Source organism: Sparus aurata, chromosome 8, assembly GCF_900880675.1.
Source record: "Sparus aurata chromosome 8, fSpaAur1.1, whole genome shotgun sequence".
In the NCBI taxonomy this organism is placed as follows: domain Eukaryota; kingdom Metazoa; phylum Chordata; class Actinopteri; order Spariformes; family Sparidae; genus Sparus; species Sparus aurata.
The window spans coordinates 34,501,201-34,520,118 of record NC_044194.1 but is presented as its reverse complement, the minus strand read 5'-3'; the positions used below and the strand labels follow the sequence as shown (position 1 = coordinate 34,520,118).

Genomic DNA, 18,918 nt, shown 5'->3' with positions numbered 1-18,918 from the left:
AAGGCCAAGGTGCGGGGCAACGGCGGCCATGAAATTTCCCTCCCTGCATGCAGTTAATGCACTGTCTTTATACTTAAACGTCATCTGATCGGCCTGATGTGATCTATTTTGAGAACTCCGATCAAAAGCGATAGGGGCATTATCGGCCGATTGCGATTGGTTGCCGATCGATCGGTGCATCTCTAATAAATATCCTGCATATTCCATCGCATGCCGCATAATCAAGGATTTTTGCCCGCAACAATCACAAAAAAACTTTTTCTGGAAGGACTGACTAATCAGTGAGGCTAATCAGAAAAAAAAGGCTTCATTTTGCTAGGGAGACTAAAGATTGGACCAGATTTACCCTGTTCCAGAGTAATGGGTGCATCAGGGTAAGAAGACTGGCAAGATGATGTGATGCAATCATCATGCCTAGTGCCTACTGTACAAGCCTGTGGGGGCAGTGCTATGATCTGGGGTTGCTGTAGTTGGTCAGGTCTAGGTTCAGCAACATTATGTGCCCAAAGAATGCAGTCAGCTGGCTACCTGAATATACTGAATGATCAGGTTATCCAACTAATGGATTTTTTCTTCCCTGATCATCAAGATCTCTGGACGGCAATAAATCTTGTGACATTGCAGAAGCTTATCGAAACAACGCCACAGCAAATGTGTGCCGTAATCAAAGCTAAAGGCAGTCCAACGAAATATTAGAATGAGTGACCTTTTTCTCAATGATGAGTGTTTTGTGTGTGTGTGTGTGTGTGTGTGTGTGTGTGTGTGTGTGTGTGTGTGTGTGTATACACACAATAAAATAATTATTATATTATGATGCAGTGTTGCAGTATATTACAGAATAGTAAAATGGATAGGGATGGGGACCAAAACCTGGTATTTAAGACGATAGTATTGATAAGCTCCAATGTTTTACCAGTTCTGTTGTAGATGTAGGAAAAATAATGAAAAAAGATTCCCATTTATTTAGGGTAAACCCATTATTTTGCACCTTTTTTCTCCACTTCTGATGCACACTAAGATCAACATTCATCTGGGATGCATCTTTTCCCAATCCAAGAGAGATTTCTCTTAATGCAACAACTCTGTTGCGTACAGTTGGAAACACAAGTAATCTCTCCATACATCTACATGTTTAACATTTGATCTGCAATGATCAGAAATTCCCAGTTTAGTTTTAGAGCGCATTCTGCAAAGTCAGTCTGGGCTAAATTGTTAGTTAAGGTTAGAGTCATGATTCAGCACTGTAGTTGCTCAATTTTCTTTTGCAGGAAATACTTGTCTATCGGGGCCTGAACAGGGAAACCTGCAAAGTGACAAATTACTATTATTTGTTATTAGGGCCCAAGCAGCGACAGCCCACCGCGACCCCCACCTCCTGATTTGACGGACGCACGGGTGCTTTATACCTGCAGCGGCGCGAGCTGGACCGGTATAATTGCCGGCGGTTCGCTCCCGTTCTGTGCATCTAAACTGACTGTTGTGGATTAATGAGATTAAAGTTAAGTCCAAGTCTGTTCGGGTCTGAGGAGATCCGGAGACGCGCGGACAACAAAGTGGGATCGGAATCTGTGGATGTTCGTGTGTAGCTAGCGCTAGCCACTAGCTACACGGCCCACCTCCCGAGTCGATGGAGCGGACGCACTGGCACGTCCAAAACCGGATTTAGGGTAAATAATGTCCAACACGCTTTTTCGCAAACATTGCCGTTACGTTTGCTTTATGTCTGGTGCAGGAAGAAACAGTAAAAATGTGCTTTTGTCACAAGCGGATTTATACCTGCAGCGGTGCGAGCTGGACCGGGATTTTGCCGGCGGTTCGGTCCCATTCTGTTCTGTGCATCTAAACTGACTGTTGTGGATTGTAATGAGATTAAACAAGTCCAGACCGAGTCTGTTCGGGTCTGAGGAGATCCGAAGATGCGCGGTCAACAAAGTGGGATCGGAATCTGTGGATGTTCGTGTGTAGCTAGCTGCTAGCCGCTAACCGACCCACATGGCCCACCTCCCGAGTTGACGGAGCGGATGCACTGGCACGTCCAAAACTGGATTTAGGGCAAATAATGTCCAACACGCTTTTTCGCAAACATTGCCGTTACGTTTGCTTTATGTCTGGTGCAAGAAGAAACAGTAAAAATGTGCTTTTGTCACGAAAGTGTCCAAGCAGCAAGTTTGGTTGTTGAGGAACAGGAAGATGTGGGAGGGACATCGGCGGATGATTGACAGCAGCAGTGATGTGTCAGGAATGAGCTAAGGAGCCTGAGGCATTGCCTGCATTTAAATGTAAATAGTTACACATAACTTTGTAAATTTCAAAAACTTATTCACCAATTTAGTAAACAACAATTTATATTTGCATTATAACTAATGCAATTGGTTCATTAAACATATTTGTGGTTTTCACAGTAAAAAAACTAACTTTTTCTACTCTGATTTTATGTTATTTTGTGATTTTAGGTCCATAGTGTAGTACCTTAAAATAAAAAAAAAAAAACTGTACAGTCACATATGTGAGGTTGTGCTAAAAATAATTACACCAAGTAAGGCAAGGTAAATAGTTTTTAAGGTGAAATATAATGGTATAATCAAAAGTAGTCAAAAACAGCCAATTATATCCCTGACGTCCCACCTTCAAACACAGCCTCATTTGGACATCCATGAAAAAGCTACTTAACCTCCCACTTTTATATAGGAATACATGCTTCCTACAGGCAATGCACTAGTACATTAAATTCAACAAAACATTACAACCAGTAGGTGGCCAAATTGACCAATAATAAATAAAAAGTGTGAGTGGATCACCAAATACAATCAAGTATAAACATTAGATCTAAACAATAAGTGTAGACAGTTTCGTTGATAACAGGCGCAGTCAATCGTAAAGTGAGAAGACAGGGCATGCTTGAACATACCATGTATTGAGATGGATCTGATTTTAACAGGTAAATTATTCCAATCTGTAGGGGCTTTAAACTTAAAACCTTTTTGCCAAATGTTTTCTTAGCATGAGGGATATGGAAATAGAGCTAAGCAGAGTGCCAGACTTGGTAATTTGAAGTAAAAGGTACAATATACTGTTGTAGATAAAGAGGATAATTGAAATAGATACATTTGAATATAAGTTGAAGCCAGTAAATGTATCTTCTTACGTTTAGAACTGGCCATTTAAGTCTCTAATACATTGTACAGTGGTGTGTGAGAAAAGGACAACCAAGGACAAATCTGCAGAGTCTATTAAATTCTGTATTAATTAAATGCATTTTGATAGACAACATCACAGTAGTCAAGAATCGTAAGTATGAGTTGAGATGCAAGTTTTTTTACGATGTGTAAAGCAATTTTGAGACCGATGTAAAACACTGATTCCAAAATTGACTTTACGTAACACATGATCGATGTGTGATTTGAATGAGAGTTCGGAATCAATCCATACACCAAGATATTTAATCTTGTCAACTTTATGCAGAGGAGTTCCGTCATTACAGGTTATTACACAGGAGCCAGGATTGGATTTGAGTTTCTGTCCGGTACCAAAGATCATGATATTAGACTTTTTTGTGTTGAGCAATAGTTTATTATATGAAAGCCAGTCTTGTAAGATATTGAAATCAGACAGGAGAGAAGACTGAATTTGTGGTAGATCAGGTTTGGATGTATATATGACAGTGTCATTGGCATAAAGTTGCGCACAACAATTATTGAAACAGAACTGCATTTCTAGAAAGGCCGATGGCATGAAGCATATCTAAAAGCAGATAACGATCAACAAAATCAAAAGCTTTAGTTAAGTCAATAAAGATGGCACCTGTGGGATGACCATTATCAGCAGCACCGAACACATCATTGGTGAATTTAAGTAGGGCAGTACCTGTGGAATGACTAGACCTGAGGCCAGATTGAAATGGTGATAGCATATTGTTGACACTGAGATCATTTGAAAGTTGATTCTAAATTTATTTTTTGAAGACTTTAGCAATGGAGCATATGATAGATATAGGCCTATAATTTAGATCAAGTACATCGCCTCCTTTAAGGAGTGGAGTGATGCGTGCAAGTTTCCAGATGGCTGGTAACTCACATGTAGACAGGGAAAGATTGAATAAATCAGCAAATGGATACATAAGGATATGAGAAGCTAGTTTAAGAAACCTGTTTTCTATTCAATCAAGTCCAGAACCAATGTTCACATTTAGTTCGTTAATGGCAATATGAACTTCAGTTGGTAAAATTTACCTAAAAGAAAAAGAACTGCAGCGAGGTGAGATATTACTAGAGAAGCCAGTAGTCAAGTGAGAGTCAGGTAATAAGGTAGAACAGACTGAGGAGAAATGCTGATTGAATACTTGGGCAATAGCTAAAGGGTCATGCAGTATTCTATTGGCAGCTCTTATTTGATTAATAGAATGTTTATCTTCAGTATTAAAAATTGTTTTGATTTTGTTCCAGAATTTCTCTGGGTTCTTAAAATCACTAGTGAGACATTCTTTATAGTAAAATTTTGCAGTCTGGGTTTTTCTTGCTCATATTTCTCAGCTGCCTGTATACTTCCCAATCAGCATTATTCCTTATCTGACGGAATTTTGCCCATGCTTTGTCCCTCTGCCTAAACAGACTAATACGTTTGGGGCTAATCCAAGTGTCTGATCTTGATTAGTCTTGTAGGCAATTTAGGAAGTTCGATTTTCCATATGCAGTAGACAATTGAGTGATCACTAAAGCAATCAGACATAACGCCTGACCTTATAATTCTATTTGGGTGAGAAACGAGTATCCAGTCAAGCAGAGATTGGGATCTAGGGGTGATTCGAGTAGGCTCATTAATTAGTTGGGTAACATTTAGACTACTAAGTATATTTTTTTCTTTATCGGATGACTTATCAAACCAGTTTTTGTTGAAATCACCCAATAAAATGATTTAATTTCTACAGGAAATGGAGTTAATGGTGAAGGTCAGGCAATTAAAGGACTCTGCATGCGCAGAGGGAAGCCTATATATGCTACCAATAGTTAAACATTAACATGAAAAGTTACCTTCATATTCAAAATGTAGAGGCTCAATTGTGGGTACGACTACTTCAGATACGAGATCAGAGGAAACCTACATCGCCACACCCCCACCCCTGGAGCACCTATCAGATCTAGTACATAATTTGGGAGATTTATTTCATTATCTGAGATGTAACTGTTGAGCCATGATTCAGAGAGTGTAATGACGTTAGGCTTATGTAGAACAACCCATGCACGAAGCAAGTCAATTTTAGGCACAAGACTCCTAAAAAAACCCCGAAAACTTTAATATCATCCATTGAAGGAGCAAAGATTTCCGATGTTACTGTCACTAACCAAACATAGGTATGAAAGAAGTTGGATCCACAAATGTAATACAGGATAGTAAAGATTCCACGATTCATTAGTTCCAATAGAACAGACACACAAAACACATAAACACAAAAAGAATAAAAACAAAACAACCACACCCTTCAAGAACAACCCAGCAGCTCCAGACACCATACTCCAGACCAAAAATGTGTAGGTAAAGACCATCTATTAAACTCAAGGCTCAATCTGCATTAAAAAGGAGAACGAAGAAGAAAGCGTAGAGTAAAAAAGAAAAGAAAAGAAAAGAAAAAGGTCAGCTACCTCACAAGCAGCATTTGACACTAACCGCTAGTGGCAGTATTACTACTGTATGCTAGAAGGCTCAAAACATACCAAAGAAGAAGAAGAGGGAGAGGAAGTGACGCAGTCAGTTTTACGACAGCAGGATGTAAACAAACAATGACAACTGAGAGAGATCTACCTGTTGCATCCTACAGCAACAAAAACACAAGAAGAGTGTCAACAACACCTCAAGGATTAACATCATAAGAGAAAAAGGAGAAAAAGAAGGAGCCAGTTTATTGGACTGTCATACTGTAGGCTAGTGTGCTACGTGCTACACTTAGCCGCATCCTCAGTCATCAACCTCACCTCAGTAGGTGACAGTAGACGTTATCCCGAAGAAGTTGAAGGGGACATGAAGGCAGCTTTAGCTTCTTTGTAGAGGTTGAAACGCTGCTGTTAACCATCAACATTAACACACAGCGTAGAAGGATAACGGAGAAAGTACTTCATGTTGAGTTCACGCAGTTTGCGTTTGACAGGGTAAAAGCTCCAGCGCCTCCTCGTCAGGTCAGCACTTAAGTCTGGGTAGATAGAGATGCTTGACCTGTTATACTCCGGCTTCGTTTTTGTCCTGGCAAGGCAAAGGATTTTCACCTTATCCTTGAAGTTAAGAAGTTTGATCATAATAGACCTCAGACTGCCTCTGTCGCTTTGCCAAACAGTCGGAGAGCAGTGGGCCCTCTCAATGACCAGCAGAGTGGGGAAGTTGTCTCGCCCCAGAAGCTATTGGATCAGCTGGGACATGAAGCTGATGATATCACTCCATCCAGCGGCCTCATGAACTCCAATGAAGCGGAGGTTAGAGCATCGGCTTCGGTTCTTCAAGTCATCGACTTTGTCCATCAAGTAAGTGTTGTCCTTTTCTAGCTGTTGACACCGAGCGCCAAACTCCTGCACATTGTCCTCACTAGCCCCAACACGTTGCTCTAGCAAATTAACTTGTTCTCCCAAAGTAGATAAGGAATTCTGAATGCTGCTCAGACTACTTTGGATGGGAACCACTTTTGCATCAAAATGCGTTAGGATCAGTCTTGATTTCTTGAACGGTTTCCCACAAAGTTTGGAGGGAGATATGCCGCTCATCCATTTTGACACGGATGCAAAGGGAATATACAAATCTTGTAGCTGTGTAGAGTGACTTAGTTGATGTTAAATCAATTAGAGTCAATTCAGGTCAAAAACATATGGATCAGGATAAAGGAGAACTTACAAAGCTACTATAAGAGCGACATGCAGAGTTTGAGACGCGTTTACACACGCTGCGGCCATGGTTTTCTTAAAGGAGAACTTCGGTCGATTTAAACATGCAGCTTCATTGCTCAAGCTACCCTTGACTTGCCAGTACCGAAGACGCGAACAAATTTGGTCCAGCCATTACAGAGCTCCGTGAACGGAGACTTCGCATTGAACGCTAACAGCATGGGGTCAGAACTTTACACTGTGTTTTAAGCGTCTTAACATGCTCCACATCTCACACCAAAAGTTATGCAACATCAGCAGACACCTTAGCACACAGCACTGTAGCGTGTATGACTCAAAATGAATAAAAAAGTAGTTAAAATAGTGTGTTTGTGCAAGGAGCTACTTACCTGTTTGTTGACATCCGTGTGTTCCGGTAGCTAGACCAAACTAGCATATCCATCGAGTGTGCACTTAACAGGCTATTGTAAGGCTCATGGCTCATGACAGGCTGTAACATGGACATGTACATTATGAACATAAACACGAAAATGCTGGATTACGTTTCCGTCTCCGGCAGTGAGGGAGTAAATGCACGCTCGACGGATCAGCTAGTTTAGTCTAGCTACCGGAAGACGCCGATGTCAACAAACAGGTAAGTAGCTCCTTGCACAAACACATTGTTTTAACTACTTTTTTATTCAGTTTGAGTCATACACGCTACAGTGCTGTGTGCTAAGGTGTCTGCTGATGTTGCATAACTTTTGGTGTGAGATGTGGAGCATGTTAAGATGCTTAAAACACAGTGTAAAGTTCTGACCCCATGCTGTTAGCGTTCAATGTGAAGTCTCCGTTCACGGAGCTCTGTAATGGCTGGACCAAATTTGTTCGCGTCTTCGGTACTGGCAAGTCAAGGGTAGCTTGAGCAATGAAGCTGCATGTTTAAATCGACCGAAGTTCTCCTTTAAGAGAATTTTGATACTCCAACGAATACTCAAGTTATTAAATAACAACTTCCTGTAGATTTTGCAAACAGTGTTGCATATCTCCACATTGGTGTGTACCAATGACATGACACTCAGGTTACTACGTCCCCCATGAGCCTCCAAGACTCTGTGCAAAATTTTGGGCAATGACCACTAGGTGGCACTCTTTAATTTGAAGTATTTTATATCTCGATATCGGTTGGTCGGATTAAGACAAAACTTGGTACAATTATTGCCAGTGCCCTCCTGAGGATCGCTGATGAAGGTGTTACTGTGGCACTGTGCCCACACCATAACAATTATGTAAATCAAATTCATAGGGGTGGTATAGACAGGCCCTGTAACTCACACACCAAAAATGACCAGCAGGTGGCGTTATCATCAAGCATTTTTGGCCAATGACTCCCAAATAATATGTCGCAAATCTTTATATCCATGTGTTCCCTAAATTGAGCTGAAGTGCATGATGCAGTAAATTTCCATTTGCAAAATCGCAGAAAATGAAACCTACTTTTCAAACTCCTAGGCGATTTGGCCGATTTGCACAAAACTTTGCATGCAGCATTTGTGGACCCTACTGACAAAAAAATTATTAAAAGAATTGTGATGGACCAAAAAACGCCCAAAAAATTTAACAACAATTTCCTGCACATTTTGGTCACACAGATAGTCTTGCATATCTTGACGAAATACAGTCCCATTATCACAAAACTTGGCTATGGTGCAAAATTCAGTGCAAATTGGCCAATAGGTGGCGCTTTGATTATTAAATGACGAAAGAACAGCTTGACTGCCTTCACTTTTGATTGTACATTAAGGCTTCTTCTACAAGAGGGCAGTGCTGCCTTGCTAATGGATACAAACCTCTGTTTAAGAGTCCGTAGGGTCACACTGTATAGTCCTCTCATTATTTGTTCTTTATATAGATTGCAGGAAGTTCTTCTGACATCAGCATACATTATTTAATATCTGCAGGAGCAAGCCACCAAATTATAAAGTAACAACTTCCTCAATGTAAGGTTTTGCATAAATAAGGCTCCAGTCACATGAAATGCAGTGTGCATCTCAATAGTCAAGATTCCAATCTGGACAAAAATTCACATGTTTGATAAGACTCCAGTTCTGAACAGAGGCCAATATACAGCCATAGTCAAAGCGTCACATGTTGGACACAGGAAATGACATTTAACCCCAAGAGATGCACACACAATAATCGGGCAATAGGGCTCGGTAACCAGCTCGCCCCGACAGCGGCATGCCCCCTATTCATCCCTGCTTGCAGCTTTTTTTAAATTTGCTATATGTTTCCATCATCAGTACATTACAGTCTTATTAGTGATTTGTTAGAAATATTGCCTTTTTTTGCTCCACATAATTCGATAACGAGAGGGCTACTAAAGTCACAGACCAATATGCAGTGTGAGTAGTCTTGAGTATTTAGTAGAAGTAAATCTTAACAATACCATCACTATTTGTTGAAACATTCTGTATCAGAAACACTATATTGTACAATATAATATAGTAAGAGTAATATTGAATATTGTCACTGCTTTGTCACTTTGTATGACATCCTCATGCAGACCTAAAGATGAATAACATATAACACATATAACAGCTAATGGGTATACCGCCTTCTGTATAAATCCGCGGACCTAGCTGCAAAAAGACGGCCAAATTGGCAGCTTCTGCCCACTATAAAAACGGCTAATGTCTCACCTTTCTTCTTGATCTTGGTGGGTTTAGGTGGTTTCATGTTACCCACCACTTTCTCGGCATTGACCTCGGACAGAAGGCCCTCCTGCTGTTCCTCTTCAAAATCATAGACACTGACATCCATGTCCTTATCTCCTTCAGCATAACGTAGACGACTTTTTTTACCCTGGACAAAACAGCAAGTCATGTATATTAAATTAAGGCACCTCTAAAAATTGATTGTACAAGTCCAGTTAAAATACAGGGAAAAGCAGGGTTATAAATGTATTGTGAAAAAAGTAAGAGCTACATTTAAAAAACAAAAAAGCAACATGTAATATAATTTAATCATCTGCACCAAATAAATAAATAGGAAAAAATGTTAAATGTTAAAATTGTTTAATAAACTCAATCAATTTGACACAGATATTGTAACGTTAAGATATTATATCTGTCTGATCCATACTCTAAGTGGCCTAATTATTTATCATATAAATAATATTTTATAAATATTTAATTAGTATTTCAGTATTTAGTATCTTTGTATTACTACACAAATCTCAGTGTTTACAATAACTTCCAGGTAGTAAAGCCCTGTGTCAGGCACTAACTTGCATACACTTTCAGACACTTCAAATAAGCACAGTGAAAATGTCGGACAGGTCGCACCACTGTGTTTTAGTGTGTCTTTAAATGTTAGTTAGACCTGAAAATGACAGAAATTTAAAAAATTGCCAAAATCACATATCTCCACAATGCAAATTAGTGCTATATGGTGGCAAGTTAGTCTATAATTTTTGCTTTATTTGTTATTTTTTACAAAAAAAAGAATGCATTTGTAACAGGATTCCAAGTGATTTATATTTTAAATATATGAGAGGAGAAAAGCTATCGCAATCATAAATGACAGCAAAATATGGGATTCTCCCCAGAGTTTTCAACAGTCATGAAAGAAGAGGTGTTTGCTGATAAGTGAGATGTTTTCATGCCTGGAAGAGTCTCACATCCTCAGTAACAATGAGATTGATACAGCATCACTTTCTTGCCTTTTTGGTCTTCTTGATAGCTCCAGATGGGGGCTGATAGTCCGGGTCTTTAACCCAATTTGGGTCATCATTCGAAGGCTGAATAGGTTCATCCTCCCCTTCTTCCAGCAGCTGGTTCCCCACCTCTTCATCCTCCTCCTCCTCTTCAGGATGGGCTTCACCTCCCTCCTCCTCCTGCTCCACTGTCTCCACCTCCCCATTGGCACCAACCTTAACTACCTACACATCAAATCCATTTATTCTTTAGTCAATTCTCTCTCTCTCTCTCATATATATGTGTATATATATATATATATATATATATATATATATATATATATATATATATATATATATATATATATATATATATATATATATATATATATATACACATACATATATACACACACACACACACAGTTGGCCTTTGTATTTGGTAAAGGGTAGTTCTTCCTTGGCAATGAAAAAGGCCGTGTTAAACTTGAATATTAATTCGGCCTCCTCAGCGCACTGATTAACAGCTTCTTGCCTTCTAAATAGAACTGACAGTGGAGTTGCATTTTCATTGGAGCACAGGTCACTGTGTTTGACTAGTGTGTTATGTTTAAACTGTGAAGTACCAGCATTACCTGCACATTTCATGTTCCGCATGATTGTCCCCATCGAAGAATTAAACAGTAACCAAACAGGACGCGAAGCAGATCATTACTGCGCATTTAAATTTTTTCAATTTTACATCCCATGGCATTGACTTGCAGGCGTAACATTTCTGCTCAGAGCCGCTCAGCACCAACGAGCAGGCTCTATATGCCTGCTCTCAGTGCCTGACAAAACTTGTTTCAGGTCAAATTCAACAACTTATTTTTCCTATGCTTTTTAGGCCTGGGGGTACCTGAAAATGTGGTGTATACACTAATTCCTTATTTTTTCAATTTTTAAGAAAGATAAAATCATAGAAATTCAATTTCCGTTTTTCTTTTTTCTAATGATTTATAGCTTTAAATTTTGGTACACTGCATGAAGACATAATTGGGTTACATCAGCCTATAGCCATTGTTGTCCTGAAAATGAGACCACAGTGAGTAAAAATGTGACAGAAGCAAAAAACGGCCAGAAACTGCTTGGGATTCTGAGGGTTAACCATGATCAATAACAATCCCCACTACTGACCTGTTCATCTCTGCCAGAGAAGGTTACAGCTGTGTTTTAACTGGTGTACAATGCAAAATTCATGCCGCTCCTCTTATTCGAGCATCTTATGTGACTAGCCACTGCAAGGTGACTTTGGGCTTCGTTTCTCCAAAAGTTGAATTTGTTTTACTTTTATGTAGCAGCACAGGAATAAAATATTTTTATGGGTAGATACGACAAATTCATTGTATTTGTGGCATATTAAACTGACTTTATTTTCTTTGTGCATTTGAGATTGTAATTTAGTGGTAAATCTATCACAGTGGCCACAGAAGGTAGAAAAGGCAGTGGATCTGTTTCACCTTGTGCAGCTGTGGCCTTTACTTTAGTGTGGCTGCATTTTACTGAGACTTGGGCTTATTTAGATGTCCTAAAGTAATGTGTCTAGGTCTGACCTTGAAAGATTCCAATAATTACTTTTAAGTAAAAGTGGTTCAAACTATTAAATAAATATGATGATAATGATAAAATAATAATAAAAAAGTGATGCAGTTTTTTTTTCATGCAGTCACTCCTTAGTGCTATGCGTCTGAGTTTAAGCCTGACCAATGACTGTTTCTGTTTGTGTACCTGGAAGCCCTCAGGTAGTGGCAGGGTGTGACAGATGACTGGGTCACCATCCTTTGGCATAGCAGTAGTGTCTACGAAGGTGCCTTGCTGCAAGGCCTCCACAGTGGTGGCAGAAACAGGCACCTGTACCAGCTGGAGCTCCCCCAGACCCAGAGCTGCCTGCTCCTCCATGTTTACCACCTGCAGACAGAGAGAACCCTGAGTCCAGAGATCATGTTCACAGACTTTATGGGGTATCTATTAAGCCATCTGCAAATATAACTTTTCAAAGGCTTACTTGCAGCCTGAGTTCAGTCTTCCCCCCTCAAGGGATTAAAGACTAAATTACTTGATGTAGCCATGATGTGAAAACAGCACATACCTGTAATGTAATGATTTGAGTCTGATCCACTGTTGTTACAGTTGCTTGGTGAGCAGCACCAGCTACCCCTCCGACAACACCCACGGTAGCTGATGATCCCCCCACTGCAGCATCTATCACCTAAACATTTTGGGATAAGCAAGACACTCTGTGAAATGACAGAGGACACAAACCATGCATTAAAACAACAGTGAGAGCACAAAAGCAGGGCTCTACAGTGTGGACATTTCACTCGCTGCCCCTAAAAAAATGTATATGCGAACTGGGAAAATGATTTTGGCGCACAGTATGCGAGCAAAGGTCACATGTTACCATCACAGCCTACTTTGTCTGTGATCGTTCAAAAACTACAATCCTCTGGCCGCAATGCACGAATCACAGTAGTTTTCTGTAATGATGCAACCAGTGTCACGCGACAGGTGACAGGTCAATGGACTGTGGTGAAGTTAGTTTTAGGTCGGATATTCTGCGGATATTCACTCGGGTCCCAGCCGCGACATTACTGAGGTTTGCCCAGTCTTAGCAGCAGGAGGACGGTTGGCTCACCTCCCAGAGCTTGCGCTGAACTGCTGGAAACTGATTTAGGGGCCCACGCCGACAAGACCCCATTGATATGGACGCTCCTAGCATCACAAGCCAACAGAGGAGCAAGCGGAGGTGCTGTTACCGAGGACGGAGGCGTGGCTATCCAGCAGGGCTAACAGCTGGGCTGGAGGCAAATCCACGGAGAAGAGTAAAATTTCCTGAAATTTTGAGAACCAAACCAGTGTGAATGGATAAGCCTGCTTCGCTTATCGAGGGTGTGTCGATCAGACCGTCTTTAACTACACAGGTCCTTCCCTCAACTTAATACAGAGAAATGTCCCACAAAGCAACGCTGCATGACCAAACAAAAGTAACATAGTAACTGTAACGGTCTTTGGCAACTTATATGAGGAAAAAAATACCACAGATAAATTTGGAGAAGCGTCCGTCCTACCGACTCTTCGTCACATTTTTGCCCGAAAAACAGCGCCTGTCACCGGCAAAAAACTTTAACTCACCAAGTGTTTGTGATGAAAATAAATCACTGCGACGGTCAGCCCTCGGGACCGAGACTTCAGTGAACTTCCCCCCAGAAAACAGCCCCCGTCCTGCAATTGAGGGAGTGACGGGGGGACACCGGGGGAAACACAGATGTCATCATCATGACGTCTACCGTCACGCCTCTTTAGGAGCCGCAGCGCCGGCTTCCTGTGTGAATTTACGGCAGTTTGTCTCTAACCAAGCATTCACACCAAAAGCGACTTGAGCGACCGCGGCGACCAGCCACCATTCATTTTCAATGTACGCTGGCGACGAGGAGCGATGCGATGCGAGCGACGAAAGTTGACAGATGCTCAACTTTGTGCAAATGAGCAGTGGCGCAACCGCGGCGACAACCAATTGGGGGCTGATCTGGATTCCGTAGGCGGCAAAAGCCGGAAAAGGGCGGAAAATCAAATCAAAGAGAGGAAAACAATGGATGAGAAACTTATAATTGCGGCCTCTGGTTTCCCTGAACTATATGACGGCAGCCTGTTTGTCTATAGAGACAACAAAACAAAAAAAAGAGGCAAGAAACGCAAGAAATTTTTGAAAAAAAAAGAGAACTTTTTTTACCATTATTTTCTTTATCATTACTAGTGCGGTGCCCATAAGAAATATGTATTCCTATAGAAAAGTGGGAGGTTAAGTAGCTTTTTCATGGATGGCCAAATGAGGCTGTGTTTGAAGGTGGGACGTCAGGGATATTTAGGTGTGTTGTGAAATCCGATATTCCAGGGTATAATTGGCCGTTTTTGATTATTTTTGATTTTGCCATTACTAGTGCAGTGCCCGTAAGAAAAGTCAGGGTTCTCCCCAGACGGTGGAACAGCGGCGCTGAGCCTCTAAACCGCTAGGTCAGCACCGCTATACTCCGCGCGTGACAGTGATGAGCGTCCGTCCGTTCGTCCCCCGGTTGACGGCTAGGAGCTCCCGGGTGACGGTGATGAGTGTCCGTCCGTCCCCCGGCTGACGGAGTTGATAGCCGTCTGTCCGTGTCTCCCCCCCCGGACTGATCTGGGGAGAACCCTGAAAGTGTATTCTTATAAAAAAGTGTGAGGTTAAGGAGCTTTTTCATGGATGGCCAAATGAGGCTGTGTTTGAAGGTGGGACGTCAGGGATATTTAGGTTTGTTGTGAAATCCGATATTCCAGGGTATAATTGGCTGTTTTTGACTATTTAGGGTCCGGGCAGCTAAGCTGCCAGGACACTATTGTATTCCTAGGAATTCTTTCTTTCTTTCTTTCTTCCTTCCGAGGAAGTCATACTTCCCAAGGGTGAAAACTCACCAGACAGAAATGTCCGGCCCCATGCCAGATTGACTTAATTCCAAGGACATGTCAATATTCCTCCTGGGGGGGGGGGGGGCACAATAAGCGTTTAAATTAGAAAAAATTTAAAAATACCTACAAAATCAACAGTACATGCTACAGTTTTGAAACTTTCACCAGACTGTAGCCCCAATACTGCTGAAACTTTAGTCCACTTAAACTCATTACAAATTATGAAGTCAATCACTCAGTTTTTTTCAAAACCTGTAAAACTTATAAAACCTATCTCCTCCCACAATTTTTGCTCAATTATCACCAAACCTGCTAGAGAGCATCTTCAGACCGCCCTCCACAAAACTTGTTTCTCAGATTTTTGTTTTATCAAAAATTAAGCCTACAGTGCATCAAAATGTTTGACCGTAAACAGTACTGTAAACATATACTATCAAATTCTTGCTAAATACATTTTCAATCTTCCTGAAAAAAATTTAGAATATTTTGGAGTCCTGGTTGATGAAGTTTGGCAAATATCAGAATTTTATCTCAAAAACTGAATTTTTGAGAACATTTTGAATTCTGCTCTCATGGGAACAACTGGAGTCAATGTAAGACTGGCAATTTTAAACATCAGATTTTCTCTTATGAAGCAAAACACTTAGAGTTAAAAACAAATCGCCAACATTTCCATGCTGTCAAGATGCAATTTATGTATTATCAGATTTTTGTTTAGGTAACAGAATTTCTGACATTTTGACCACAGCTGGTCTCACATCCAGCCAATTAGCTAAGCGAGTTAGGAGCTGGTTCTTGGTGTCAAGGGTTGTGTGTTCGAGACCCAGCAAGGGTGATGATGGTGATGATGAGGATGATGACAGATCAAAATGTCAGATGTCATCAATATGAAACACAAGACAATTGTCCTGATGGTGGCATCACAGCAAGCCTCTAAATTAAATAAAAACAAATAGCTTGGACTGGACCATGGGTGAAAGCTAACCGAATTTTGCATAAAGGTCCAGTCTCATGCCAGATTACTTCAGCTGTAAACCCAAGCCAATAGTCCTGATGGTTGCGCTACAGCAAGCATCTAAAGTTAAAACTTTGAAAATTCATAACAAATCAACCTGCTAGAACTTCACACTTTCATCAAACTGTAGCCCCAGTACTAAAGAAACTTTTGTACATTTAAACCTATTAAAACTTATGAAGTCCATCACTCTGTTTTTTTTAAACTGTAAAACGTATTAAGACCTCCCACAATTTTTGCCTACAGTGCATGAAAATGTTTGACTGTGAACACTACTGTAAACATATAGCCTACCTGCAAATAAATAGATAGATAAATAAATCTTCAATGTTCATGAAAAAATTGAACATTTTTTAGAGTCATGGTAGATGATGTTTGACAAATATCAGAATTTTACCTAAAAAACTGAATTTTTGAGAACATTTTGAATTCTGCTCTCATGTGAATAATTGCAGTCAATGCAAGCAGCATTTAAAAACATTAGTTATTCACTTATGGAGCAAATGAATCATTTTTAAAAACAAATTACCAACATCTCCATGCTGCAATATGTGTATTTTCAGTTTTTTGTCTTGATAACTGAATTTTTTACAGTGGTTTCAAATCTGCCTACACAACAGTGAATGGCTTAATCAATTTGTCAAGCCACTGTTATAATGCCAATTGCCAATTAGCTCAGAGTGATAGATGACAGTCTTTGGTTCCAAAAGTTGTGACTTCAAGCCTCAAGTCGTCCAAAGTGAACATTGTTGTCAACTGTCTTGTCTTCCTATTCTCCTGTTTGTTGCTCAGAATTGCCTAATTTTGCCAAAAAACAGCCTGGACCAGACCCATTGCTGCGCAGCAGCTATAATTTTGATTTTGCCATTATATTTCATCTTACAAGCTATTGACTTGGTGTCATTATTTTCAGCACAACCTCACATGTGTGACTGTACAGTTATTCTTTTATTTTGACATACTGTATTAACATAATGGACCTAAAATCACAAAAAAAAAACATGAAATCCGAGTAGAAAAAGTTAGATTTTTTACTGTGAAAACCACAAATATGTTTAACAAACGATTTATTTATTATTTACAAAGTGATATTTAACTATTTACATTTAAATGCAGGCAATGCTCAGGTCTGCCTGTGCTCCTTCCAGCTGAATAAATAGCTGGACTGCCTGCTCCACATTCAGCTTCTCCTCATTATTCTGACTCATTAAACAAAAAAACGACTCCACTACTCACTAAACACACTACACCAAACACTACATAACACACTAACAACACACTCCAAACACGCTAAATGTCACAAATCTCTCAACTCTCACACACAACGACCGTCTATGCATGTCAATCATCCGCCTAGGTCCCTCCCACAACTTCCTGTTCCTCAACAACCAAACTTGCTGCTTGGACACTTTCGTGACAAAAGCCTGTTTTTACCGTTTCTTCCTGCACCAGACACAAAGCAAACGTGACGGCAATGTTTGCGAAAAAGCGCGGCGGACATTATTTACCCAAGGTCCAGTTTTGGACGTGCCAATGCTTCCGGTCCGTCGCCTCGGGAGGTGGGCCGTGTAGCTAGCGGCTAGCAGCTAGCTAGTGGCTAGCTACACACGAACATCCACAGATTCCGATTCCACTTTGTTGTCCGCACATCTCCGGATCTCCTCAGACCCGAACAGACTCGGTCTGGACTCGTTTAATCTCATTAATCCACAACAGTCAGTTTAGATGCACTGCACAGAACAGAACGGGACCGAACCGCCGGCAAAATCCCGGTCCAGCTTGCGCCGCTGCAGGTATAAATCTGCTTGTTTCTTAAGGTGGGGGGTCGCGGTGGGCTCTGCAGTGATTGGCTCTGGTGCGCGCGTGGCCACGGTGTGCAGTGATTGGCTCTGGTGCGCACGTGACTGTAGTGGCTCCGGTGGACAATGCTCGTGGAATTTGTAAAGCATTTATGAAATAATTTATTAACGGTATCATTGCAGTCCAAACAAATGCGAAATAGCACACCCTTGAACCACGCAGCAGCCATGTTGAAACTCTCAGGTCAGTCTGATCCTGATCCGCAGAGATATTTGAGGAACACACACATACAGACAGAGGTTCCTTGTATTTATAGATAGATATTTCACCTTAAACACTATTTACTTGGTGTCATTATTTTTTGAGCACAACCTCAAGTGTGTGACAGTAGTTATTTTTTTATTTTGACATACTGTATTAACACAATGGACCTAATATCACAAAGAAAACATAAAATCCGAGTAGAAAAAGTTAGATTTTTTTTTTACTGTGTAAACCACAAATATGTTTAACAAACCATTTTTTAATGACTTAAAATGCAAATATAAATTGTTGTTTGCTAAATATGTGCATAAATTTTAAAAATTTAAAAGGTTATATGTAACTATTTACATTTAAATCCAGGCAATGCTCATTCAGCAGTCTCCTCATTGCTTTGACGCATTAAACAAAAAAACGACTCCACTACACACTAAACACACTACACCAAACACTACATAACACACTAACTGTACACTCCAAATACGCTAAATGTCACAAATCTCTTAACTCTCAATATCGCTGTCTCTACACCGACCGTCGTTGCCTGTCATTTATCCGCCTCCGTCCCTCCCACAACTTCCCGTTCCTCAACAACCAAACTTGCTGCTTGGACACTTTCGTGATAAAAGCCCGTTTTTACCATTTCTTCCTGCACCAGACACAAAGCAAATGTGATGGCAATGTTCGCGAAAAAGCTTGGCGGACATTATTTACCCTAAGTCCGGTTTTGGACATGCCAGTGCGTCCAGTCCGTCACCTCGGGAGGTGGGCCGTGTGGATGGGCTAGCAGCTAGCTGCACACGAACATCCACAGATTCCGATTCCAC

General features: G+C 40.6%; 1 protein-coding gene across 2 annotated transcripts in view; it reads right to left on the bottom strand.

The window, feature by feature from the left end:
* ctcf (CCCTC-binding factor (zinc finger protein)) overlaps positions 1-18,918 on the bottom strand; it is a 45,652-nt gene that overhangs the window by 12,794 nt on the left and 13,940 nt on the right. For both annotated transcript variants that reach the window (XM_030426297.1, XM_030426298.1), the window contains 4 exons: positions 12,668-12,787; positions 12,307-12,486; positions 10,564-10,782; positions 9,542-9,704 (listed from right to left, as the gene is read on the bottom strand). In XM_030426297.1, coding sequence (XP_030282157.1) covers positions 9,542-9,704; positions 10,564-10,782; positions 12,307-12,486; positions 12,668-12,787 — 682 coding nt within the window. The remainder of the gene's footprint in view (positions 1-9,541; positions 9,705-10,563; positions 10,783-12,306; positions 12,487-12,667; positions 12,788-18,918) is intronic.